The following is an 11,106-nucleotide window of genomic DNA, read 5'->3' on the forward strand; positions in this document are numbered from 1 at the left end:
ATACTGACAATTTCAATTGGTTTTTAAATCCCTCGTGATTTTGTTTGCATATAAATTAGTCAAAAGCGTTGTTGCGCTTCAAAAAAATTTGCAAACATTTCACCACAGAAACCAATATTCTTTAAAAAGCCATACATTGTCAACATTTTGTAAAGAAACTAATAAATGGCACAATTATTATTATTATTTATTTTTTTGGGTGTTCATTTCTGTCATTATATAGAATTCCTTTAAGCTTTGTTTAAAAGAGCGACTAACCCAAAAAAAATAAAAATAAAAGTAAATGTCCTTATGAAGTGGTGTGGATTACTGTGACGTTTTTCATCTGACGGCACCCATTCACTTCAGAGGATCCCAAGTGACATAACGCTACATTTCTGTTTTTAGGTGCAGAAACCATCTTTTTATGGTTATCATCTTTTTATTATTGTTTTTAAAATGCATTTTTCCTATTTCAAATTGTATTGATTTAACGTTTTTATTCTAAAATGGATGTCTCGAGGTTCTGAACGGTTTATTATAGTACTGTCTGCTGGCCACATCAAGACAAACATTAAACAAAAGTGAAACATTGATTGCTTTAGCAAAGGCCGAAGCCGGATTCCGCCGCTCCTCTGGTTTTATGGAGGGTTAATGGTGCCGTAATCTTGCGCAGGTGATTTCCTCATGCATTCTTCAGGGAACGGACGGGGTCAAAGTTCGACCTGCAGAGCTAAGGCACGACCAGTGTGAAGATGAAGGACCCGCTGAGCAGCTGTTCTGTGAGTTTCGCTCTTTTAACTCCACCGCTAAAACGGTTATGCTCCACTTTTAACATTATACCTGTCGTAGAAAGAGTTACATTTGTCTGGACTTTGCTGTCAGCTTTGCCTGGGAAAAAGTCCACCAAAGTTACGAAAAGTTTAGAAAGAGATGCAAAACAGATGGATTTCTAGATGCATGTCCGGTTGCTATGGCGTTCTGCTTGGTTGCTAGGGCAATGCAGTTCTCCTGAGCAATAGATAGATGGTTTGTTGGTTAATTAGTCTGTATGTATTTTTGTAGTATAATCTGCTGTATCAAGATCTGAAGAGAATCTCTAAGAATGGCGAGTATTTCTGCAAAGAGCTCTTGGCCGTCTTCCAGCAAAGGTAACGCACGATCTCTGCCCTTCTTCTCGACCCCTAAGACACCGGAGACACTCGACTTTCCATTCTCACGAGAAGAAAATGAAACGGAAAACAATACCTCAGTTCTCCAAAAACCCTGAAACAGCTTGAGATGCAGAATCTCACTGACCTGAGCAAACAAGCACGACTAATGCGACGTTGTTTTCTGTGAACTTAGATCTGAACTGGAGATCAGCTACTCCAAAGGACTCCAGAAGATCGCAGGGAAACTTCTTAAGGTCTCGAAAGAGATGTGTGACAAGTGAGTGACCACGTCAGACCTGTCTAACCGTGCTATACGAGCTATAGATGTATGAATTAAAAAAAAATTTAGTAATTGTTTAAAAATTCATTATTATTAAAAATATTTAATATAGTATTTTTAAAAAGTACACATTACATATTAGTACATATTACATAATAGTATATATTATTAAATGTAATATTTTTTTATTTTATTTTGTTTGTTTTATGAGGTTTGCATAATTAATGTCTAAAATATTTTATTCCTAAAATAAATTTTTAGGAGCAAACATTAAAACATGAAAATTTTACAATTTTTAAAATATATTTTTAAAGTAAAACATTCCAAGTATATATATATATATATATATATATATATATATGTGTGTGTATATATATATATATATATGTGTGTGTGTGTGTATATATATATTTGTATATATAGAATGTTGTACTTTAAAAATATATTTAAAAAAATTGTAAAATTTTTCATTTTTTTAATATGTATATATATATATATATATATATATATATATATATATATATATATATATATGTATATATGTATGTATATATATATATATATATATATATATTAGTATTATACTATCATATTAGATTTTCTCCTTCAAAGTGTATTTTGTCTTGATGCACTGACATTTTTTTCAACTTAAGCATAAATAAGTTATAAACATAATACACTCAGATTAAAAACATATATTCAGAAAACAATAAGTAGCATCATGTATAGCTTTTGTGTAGCGTAACTGGAAAATAAGACAACATTTTTGCACGTGATGTTAACCGCGTTAGCAGTGCAGGTTAATATTTGATGCGCTGGCCTTGAATACTCATTGACAGTTTTTCCTCTTCAAAGCTCCACGTATCGCGCATGGTCCTTCATATCAGATGAAATGTACGCCTCAGCAGATGCCCACCGGTACGACGCTGCTTCTCTTTATTATTCATGCGGGTTGCCGTGTATTTATATCAGGCTCGTTCTTTCAGCATACTGGGAAATGCTCTCAGCCAAGACGCTATTCAGGAAATCCGTCAGATCCTAGATGAACACGGGAAAAGAAAAAGGCCGGTATGTCGCTTACAGGAATAGCCCATCCAAAAATGAAAATCCAGTCAGCCTCGGGGCCATCTAAGAATTAGATGAGAACAGATTTGGAGAAAGGCGGTCACTTGCTCACCGCCGGATGCTCTGCGGTGAATGGGTGCCGTCGGAATTGAGAGTCTAAAATCATAATAATCCACACCACTCCAGTCCATCAGTTAACATCCACTGAAGGCAAAAATATGAGAATCCATAATTCGTTATAACACTTCCTCCACTGAAAAGTCCACTGCAAATAAGCTTTTTTTCTCCAATTCAGACAAGATAACATTTTTTTCAATGGGAAAAGCCACATAATAAATAGAGGGCTCATATTTTAGCAGGAGTCAACAGTTTGAAGTCGAAAACACCTTCATGATGGATTTGTTTCTTACTAACACGCAGCTTTTCTCTTCACGAGACGTTAACTGATGGCCCGGAGTGTTTTGGATGACTCTTATCAGCCGTTCGGACTCTCCTTCTGACGGCACCCATTCACTGCTTCTTTACTGTTTACGCATGCGCACATATTAAGATTTACAGCGGCATGTTATGTTCACAGCTCGACAATGCCGTCGAAAAGTCTGGAAAGCTTGTTCTTACAAACTGGAGCGAACAAATTAAGGTAAGAAAACGGTTTACAGTTAGAATTCTGAAAGATTAATGTAGACAAAGCTACATTAATACGGGATTCAAAAGTACTTTTGCCTCTAGAGACGCCATGTTGAGCAGAAGTGTGTTTTTACAGCTGAAGAAGAAGCTGACTGGGTTGACGAGAGAACACGAGGCTCTCTTCAGCTTTGTGGAAAAAAATAAGCAGATCTGCACAGAAAAGGAAAAACAGAAGGTAAATATGATGGTTGATTGGTTTTGTGGAAAAGCGCTTATTAGGTGCGTTCGTGACGTTAGTTATTTTTATCCAGATGTTGAACAGATTGACTAAATCAGCAGAGCTTCAGGCCAGAGTTGATGAGGAATATTTTAACACCAACATGGAGGGTCACCACATCCGGCTGAAGCTGGAGAACACGCTGAAAACCTGCTACCAGGTTCCTTTCCCCGTCTTTACGTCTTAATCTTCTCTGAAATCCCTTGTGTTCTGACGGATTCGGTTGCACGTTTCAGATTGTTCAGGAGCTGGAGAAGCAAAGAATAGAGACCCTGTCCAACACCCTGGACAAGTACAGTCTCTTCATGTCCGTCTACGCACAGACCGTCATACACGTGAGAAACTGAACAAACAAACACGGAAAAGAACGAACAGATCCGTCAGTGCTGGTTATGTGCCACAAATTAATTAAAATTAAATTCAATACTTTATTACTCTCCAAAAAAAAAAAAAAAAAAAATGTTCACACTTCATTTTTTATGTTAAATATTTGGCTTCGATATTATCAGTTCCAATCAATATTTGAATTCTATTTTATTATTAAAACTAGACATTTTAAAGCATTTCTGAATGCTTTTAAGCTAATTTAGGTATTGGGTAATATTAACCTATATTGTTGTACACTCATCCTTTTTTTTAGAATAATTAGAAAACAGAAAAGTTTTGATTCAACAAAGAACCTTCCAGTTAACAGTTCTTAAAAGAACATTTTAATAATCTAAAAAACCTTTTTCCACTGTGAAGAACCTTTTGCGGAACAAAAAGTTTCAATGGACTGGTTCTTTGTGGAACCATTGAGAATCTTTATAATAGTAATTAAAAGTTTAATAAATATAATAAAATGTATGTAATTTAATGTATTCTACTATATCTCTTATAATTTAATTATATCAATAATTCTACAATTTATGTATTCATATAATAATATAAACCGACCCATTTCCCCTTAAATAATTTTCTGCAACACATTAATTCAAATAAAATTTTAAAAGGCAACATTAAGTATTTAAAGCATTTCATGTTAAAAGAAACAGTTTAAAGATTAATTTAAACCTGATGTCTTTTATTTTAATCAAATATGTCTTTTATTTTCTAATTTCTTGACATGATTAAACAGACTTTTTTTTTTTAATTTTTGCTTAGAGTCACAAACAGATCGAGCAGGCCGTACGCAAAGTTGACGTGGAAAAAGACATTCAGTCGCTGGTGGAGGCTGTCAGCGCTACAGCGGACGAAAGCAAAGCTGAATTTCTCATGGCTGACTACTTCGTGAGTTTAAAAAAGCGACGCAATTTTCGTTGCAGAATGGATACAAATTTGCCGTGTGTGTGTGTGTTGATGCAGGAGGAAGAAGGAAAAACGGTCATGGGAAAAGACAGAAGGAGAGACGGCATCAGGACCAAACTTCAGCGTCTGGAGGACTGCATCGCGAAAACAAAAAGTGACAGAGAAGGTTTGGATGCTCTGTACACTGTGCTTCAGATCTTAGCCTGTGTGATTTAAAGGGGACGTATCACGACAAATGGCATTTTTAATAACATTTAAGCTGTGAAATGCACCTATTGGTGTCCAGAAATCTGCATGTTTAAATAAAAGGAAGGATTTCACTTCATGAAAACTACTTGGACCTTAGGGAACTAATTAAAAAAAAAAAAAAAAAAAAAGCATGATATGACCCCTTTAAACAAAACTGGTTTATTCCTCAGAGATCTTATTAGGTGGTTCTGTCCTGTTTATATCGTTCACTGTATGACATGCAGCTCGACACTGACATAAATCTGGATTTCAGGTTTGGAGAAAATGGTTAAAGCATACACAGAACAGCCAAACTTCTCCAACCAAAAAAACCTGGAGGAAACAGAACAGTCACTGGATGAGGTTAGATGTTACTTCCTTGAACGTGGATGTTATCTTGCTTTGCCTCGAATTTGTCCAAAAAAATAATTTTTCATTCAGCGGTTTGGCCTCTGATTACTTAACTGTGTTAGTAAAAATGTAAAGGTATTTGATATTTTTTATTATAATTTTGACCGCTCTCTCTCTCTCTCTCTGTCTGTAGGCCATCCTCAAACTGGACCTTTTGGAAGCGACGCATTGCAAACTGACTCACAGTCTGGCAGAGATAGAGAGCAAACCAAAATCAAAGCATCGATTCAGCGACAGCATCACTAAATGGAAAGAAAAGGTGAGCTACCTATTTAGCACTAAAAGCATATAATGCATTTAATATTTATAATATTTATTTTGTTGGCTCACATTGCAAAAATTCAATTCAAAGTCGATCCACAAAAAAAAAAAAAAGAAAGTTTAAAATGTTTAATCAAAATCTAAAAATACTTTACTACAAGCGACACCCTGTTTTCATCATTTAATATTGTTTTTCTCGGAAGTACGTCACAATAGGGAAGTAAAAAAAATTTTATTATTAAAATGTATTATTTTAGTAAACCTATCATCACCGTGCATTTTCGGTGCAAGCTTGTGGGAGTAACATTTTTTTATTTTATGCTGCTAAATTTATCAGTATGCACATTTTAATTGTAGTTAAATAATGATCAGCATGCATTTTAACTGAAATCGTTACACGTTTTGTAGTAAAACAAACAAACGTTGAACAAAAAAGATGTAATGAAGAGGGAATGAAAAACTTTTTTTTTTTATAAATCGATAAATAAAAAAATAAAAATAAAGGTTAGTGTCTCTAATGTCAAAAAACCCCCTCCTTGGCTTGATCCTCTCATGTAAAACCTAAAATACTCATGCAATCTTGATATATGCAGGACAGGAAGAATATGTAAACATAAGAGTTAATTGAAAAACTAGGTCATCGCTAGTTTAGCATAATGTTTTGTTTATGCTGTTCGTTTAAACTTTTTTTGACTGTAATATATGGGTTTCCCCGAGGCTGCTGGGTGGAGAGAGACACCATTGCAATTTTAATAAGCCCCGATTTAGACAAAAATCCCATCTATATGTTGCACGGGTTTTTAAACCCCGCTCTCTGGTTTTGCTCCAGGACGGCGAGCACAGCGTGGTGCAGCTTTCTCGACCGGTGAGGATCAAAAAGACCCCGTTCAGATCACGTCAGTCCATGAGGAGCGCTGCGATCAATAAAAGCGCGCCGACCGCCCAAACCCCCGACACGACGGCCGAAGAGCCCTCGGCCGAGACGGCTGGTGTCGCTCACAATAACACAGACGGCCAGCAAAGCGGGCCTGTTAACGGAAGCACGTCTGAATCTGAAGAGGATAAAGGTAAACGGCCAACAAAAAAATGTCTACCTCAGTTTCATTAACTCACAAACTCCCGATTTCATTTTTGTGTCTTAAACTCCCCAAACAGGCTCGCTTGGCAGATGCAAGGCTTTATACAGCTTCACGTCAGAAAAAGAGGACGAGTTAAACATTAACGAAGGTATACCCGGCGGTTCGTCTTAATCCGTCATCCCTCAGCACCCGCTTTCCGTTGACTCTCCCTCTTCAATCCCGCAGGAGACGTGCTGGACATCTTTCAGAAGGACGACACGGGCTGGTGGTTCGGTGAGCTGAACGGACGGAGAGGATATTTCCCGTCCACGTACGTGAAAGAACTGCCGGTTTTCACCGAGACGAAGTCCTCGGAAGCTTAGCCTCAAAAGAGCACGTGATGGAAAAGGTCACCGACCTCGACGCCGCCGAATCGCGATTGAATCGAGCTGTAGGGTTAAACACAAAAACTGAAAAAAAAGGAAATCGTTCGAATGAATCGACTCCAAAGAACAATTAGCTCGCGAATCAACTATTAATGTGAGTCGAGTAATTTTACAGATGATGAGATTCTAGCCGATAAAATGTTTTAGAGCAGAGCGTAAATGTATTTGCAAGAAAACTTGCTGCAAAAGAGTTTCTCGGTGTGTGCGTTTTGGTTTTATTTCATGAAAGGAGGTCTACAAATGAAATCCACTGTTAGAATTTTATTGTGAAAAAGAAATTTACGTAATGAAACGCATACGTTTTAGACACTGTAGTATAAAACTAAGAAATTGTAAAGCACTTTAAGAGTTTTTTTATGACTTGTATAAAAGGTTTACTGTTAAAAATTAAGAACTGAAACGATTACATATTTCATATTGAGTAACTACCGATGGTTTAGGTAAATAAAAGATCGATTTATGTGCTGATAATGTCTGTAAATATGGCGTCTGGGTTTCTGACTGTTTGTTTTAAATGCATTTGAAATGAAAAAAATAATAATAATAAAAAAAAAAAAAAAAAAAAAAAAAGACAATCAGGCTGTCTTTACACAGCTGTGAAGCGCCACAAACTCTCTCCGGATGTTAGCAAGAAAAGCAGAGAAGTTGTTGGTCTCCTGCAGTCTGCGCTCTAGATGTGCCATTTTCTCCAGAGGAGGGTCACAGGAGATGACTGAAGGGAAAATATAAGTAAGTTATTATACACTACTGTTCAAAAGTTTGTGGTCAGTAAGATTTAATAATAATAATAATAAGTTTTATTCAGCAAGGAAGCACTAAATTGATCAAAAACAACAAAACATTTATAAATGTATATTTTTTATATATATATATATATATATATATATATATATATATATATATATATATATATATATATATTTCAAACAAATGCTGAAAAAATTATGCTAAAATTTCAGATTTACGTCACAGGAATAAATGACACTTTAAAACATATATTCCAATAAAATAAAATAAAAACTGTTATTTTAAATTGTAATATTTCACAATATTAATGCCTTGTATTTATAAATGTAAATAAGACACTTATTATAAAAATACAGAACACAAACTTTTAAACTACAGTTTAAGTTTTGTACACATAACAATTCATTTCTCACTAAATAGCATAAATTTAAAATTCATATTTTCCTGGATAAACATGCAATGTCTGAGTCTCATCAAAAGCTGGAGGAAAAAAGGTCTAATTTGAATAAAATCTTAATTTCTTTATGGCAACTACTGTTTCGGTTTGACAGAAATCAAAGATGACAAACAGATTAAAAGGGGTATTTACTGTGGTAAACGCCCTCTGCGTCGAGCTGCAGGAGGAAGGTGTGGACCATGTCTGGATCTTTATGACTGACGTTCCTGAAGACAAACTGCAGCTTCTCGCCTTAAAACAAACGTAGATGTTGATGAGACGGAGGCAAACCCTAAATCGGGTTTAAGACCGCGAGCACAAAAGCTTTTATTTTTAAATTGTATGAATCAGCAACAAGGATGCGAGCGAAAAAGTTTAAATGGAGCCGAATCGTTTGCAAAAATCCCAGCACAAGGTTAAAACGAAAGAAAATCAGAGATTTTAAATGTGCTCTCAGACGTTTGTACCTCGCTGTATTTGAACGATGCACCTAATACATAATGAAAAGAAGACACTTCATACTTCAGTCACACTGTATGTTTCAAGTTAAACACTTTACCTTGGGTTTTTCTGATCTCAAGACTGAGGTGCTTCTGAAAGATGTCTTTACATTTGTTCAGCTTCTTCAGTCTGTCCTTGTTGGCTTTATTTTGTGACTGAATCACTACAAAAATGCATAAAACGTGCATTTAGTGACATCGGTTCGGATAGACGTTAATAATAAACCTCGCCTGTCAACCAACAGTCACGTGCAGAAAAAGAGAGAAAGAAAATGATTACACACGGTCCCTGTTTTTGGCCTGATCCTTCTTGAGCTTCTCAATCCTCTGGAATAAAAGCGCTTTGTGATGCTCTTTGTCTTCGATCTCAGACACAACCTCAAGATGTTCGGCGCTTTTCTCTTTCAGTGAAGATGTTTTCTCTTTCAAATCTAATAAAAAAAGAAAAGAAAGGAAATATCATGCCAGTCATTCAACTGACAAATCCTGACAACACGATATTGGATTGGGGTTGTTAAAATGTCAAGCAAGCGCGCCGATCGGCTTCTCACCTTCTTTGTACGTCTTTATCATGTCAAAAATGGTTTCGTCCTCCTTGCATTTCTTAAAACAAGTACCTATGTAGAAACAAAGAAAGAAAGAAAAAGAAAACGCGAGCAACTTGAAATAATCAGATAATTTTTTCTTGCAATACAAGATTTAAAAAGCTACAGAAACCATATATAATCACCCGGTATCTCACAATTAAACATTTTTCATCTCTTTATTTATGTCTCGCAATATTGGGTTCACATCATGATTTTCTAAGCTATCAAAAAACTATAAAAAAAAATATATGAGAAACTTGTAAATGCAAGAAGAGTCAGAACTTATTATTATTATTAAAAAAAAACAATTGCATGATTGAGGGGCAGAAACAGACTTCCATAAAAAGCTTAGTTGTGAATATCATTATGTTTGTAATGCACTTTTTAATCGCCTTTTCATTTCTGTGAATCGGTTTAAGCAGTCTATACAGATAAACTGGTTCAATAAAAAAATCTAAATAAAATAACAAAAACGTTTTTAGAGCAAAAACCAATAAAAGTTAGACATACTGCATTATATTTTACTTTTCACCACATCACCAAGCCTTTTAAAAATGCGAGCGTATTATAAATGACAGATATTCAACAGTGCACGTCTGACTTTAATAACCGAAACCCATCCCACAAGTGACCTTAAAAGTGTGTATTAACAGTAACACTTGCACATTCGGCTCGAACCCTGATAGTCAAGTGGCAAGCTCTTACCCAAGACAGACTTCATGTACTGCCTGTGTTCCTGACAGAGCTCTGCCACCCTGTCATTGAGTGTCTCTCCCATGGCCTGATCCAGCAGTTTAGCCCTGATCTCCTCCAGTCTGCTGTTAAACTGCTCCACCACATTATAGTCTCTGATGGACGCCATACTGAGCTGCGACATCATCCAAACAACAAAACAGTGTCGGTTACTACACATAACAATCCACATATTATCATCTACTCTACTAAAATATAAACTAATCGAAGAGTGCAGTTACATATGCGTTATTTGCCCATGGCACGTTGTGATAATATCCACGTAATTCAGTTTAGCAGGAAACCAATATACGGTTAGCTATAACGTTAATACTTCAACGCGATATTTTTAACCCGTTGTTTCTTCAATTCTAGGCACTGAAACCTTAACAACAGCGACAAATGTTATTTGAACAGTCGCAAAGAACGTTTAAACCACTCACCCGTTTTATAGCGTTAAAATAAACGCAATTTATTCTCGTTGTTTTTAAAAATCCGCGCCCGGAACGTCAGCGGTTACGCAGGAAGTGGCGTCAGATTAAAAACTACAAAATAGCGGTATGGCATGAACTTTGCATCATGTCAAAATGTTCCAGTAATGCATGAGAAATCAATTTAGTGTTCCGCGGAATGAATTTTAAATTCTTCCAAAAGGGCTAAGTTATATAGGCTAAATTTTATTGTGCGGTCCTTTATTGAGTAACCTTAGTTAGTTATTGTTCCTGCAGCGATGCTTTTATTGCGGCGCCATCTGGTGTTTGTTTGAGCGCTGGCTGCTGAACTGAGTGATAGTAATATCATTTAATATAGCAATATAATATTCATTTTATATAGATCAGTGGCTGTTTCATAAAGGGACCTTCAGCCTGCATTTTCATCTGACAATAGAAATAATACATGTATATGACCAATCATGTCTTTTTGGACAAGTGATTTGTGGAAGTAAAAGAAAGTATAACTTCATGTCTTGCCTATTTTGCACTTGTTATCACAAATTGACACTCTCTCTCTCTCTGTCTCTCTCTCTCTCT

General features: G+C 35.8%; 2 protein-coding genes across 4 annotated transcripts; one reads left to right on the forward strand and one right to left on the reverse strand.

Moving 5' to 3' along the window:
- The first annotated feature begins 676 nt into the window (after positions 1-676).
- nostrin (nitric oxide synthase trafficking) lies at positions 677-7,643 on the forward strand. 2 transcript variants are annotated; one of them, XM_043248137.1, is made up of 16 exons: positions 677-761; positions 1,045-1,130; positions 1,327-1,410; positions 2,269-2,331; positions 2,400-2,481; positions 3,056-3,118; positions 3,242-3,340; positions 3,417-3,542; positions 3,619-3,717; positions 4,526-4,651; positions 4,727-4,835; positions 5,172-5,260; positions 5,442-5,567; positions 6,399-6,636; positions 6,725-6,796; positions 6,874-7,643. In XM_043248137.1, the coding sequence occupies exons 1-16, from the start codon at positions 735-737 to the stop codon at positions 7,008-7,010; spliced, it is 1,626 nt and encodes a 541-aa protein (XP_043104072.1). In that variant the 5' UTR covers positions 677-734; the 3' UTR covers positions 7,011-7,643. The 2 variants fall into 2 exon arrangements, with proteins under 2 accessions (XP_043104072.1, XP_043104071.1); XM_043248136.1 differs by having other exon boundaries at positions 4,526-4,835.
- Positions 7,275-10,651, reverse strand: spc25 (SPC25 component of NDC80 kinetochore complex). 2 transcript variants are annotated; one of them, XM_043248138.1, is made up of 7 exons: positions 10,519-10,651; positions 10,049-10,211; positions 9,308-9,373; positions 9,041-9,187; positions 8,816-8,920; positions 8,410-8,508; positions 7,275-7,785 (listed from the first exon to the last, which is right to left on the reverse strand). In XM_043248138.1, the coding sequence occupies exons 2-7, from the start codon at positions 10,203-10,205 to the stop codon at positions 7,649-7,651; spliced, it is 711 nt and encodes a 236-aa protein (XP_043104073.1). In that variant the 5' UTR covers positions 10,206-10,211; positions 10,519-10,651; the 3' UTR covers positions 7,275-7,648. The 2 variants fall into 2 exon arrangements, with proteins under 2 accessions (XP_043104073.1, XP_043104074.1); XM_043248139.1 differs by lacking the exon at positions 10,519-10,651 and adding an exon at positions 10,359-10,381 and having other exon boundaries at positions 10,049-10,206.
- Positions 10,652-11,106: the final 455 nt, after the last annotated feature.

This window comes from Puntigrus tetrazona, chromosome 9 (genome assembly GCF_018831695.1).
Source record: "Puntigrus tetrazona isolate hp1 chromosome 9, ASM1883169v1, whole genome shotgun sequence".
Lineage (NCBI taxonomy): Eukaryota > Metazoa > Chordata > Actinopteri > Cypriniformes > Cyprinidae > Puntigrus > Puntigrus tetrazona.

Bases quoted from the DNA above. Each gene is read 5' to 3' on its own strand.
- nostrin (XM_043248136.1), top strand. From the start codon at position 735: ATGAAGGACCCGCTGAGCAGCTGTTCT. The intron at 2,482-3,055 runs GTATGTCGCTTA...TTATGTTCACAG, and splicing joins ACGGGAAAAGAAAAAGGCCG to CTCGACAATGCCGTCGAAAA. The intron at 4,836-5,171 runs GTTTGGATGCTC...TCTGGATTTCAG, and splicing joins AACAAAAAGTGACAGAGAAG to GTTTGGAGAAAATGGTTAAA.
- spc25 (XM_043248138.1), bottom strand. From the start codon at position 10,205: ATGGCGTCCATCAGAGACTATAATGTGGTGGAGCAGTTTAACAGCAGA. The intron at 8,921-9,040 runs GTGTGTAATCAT...GCATTTTTGTAG, and splicing joins TCAGGCCAAAAACAGGGACC to TGATTCAGTCACAAAATAAA. The intron at 7,786-8,409 runs GTAAATACCCCT...TTTTCCCTTCAG, and splicing joins CGCAGAGGGCGTTTACCACA to TCATCTCCTGTGACCCTCCT.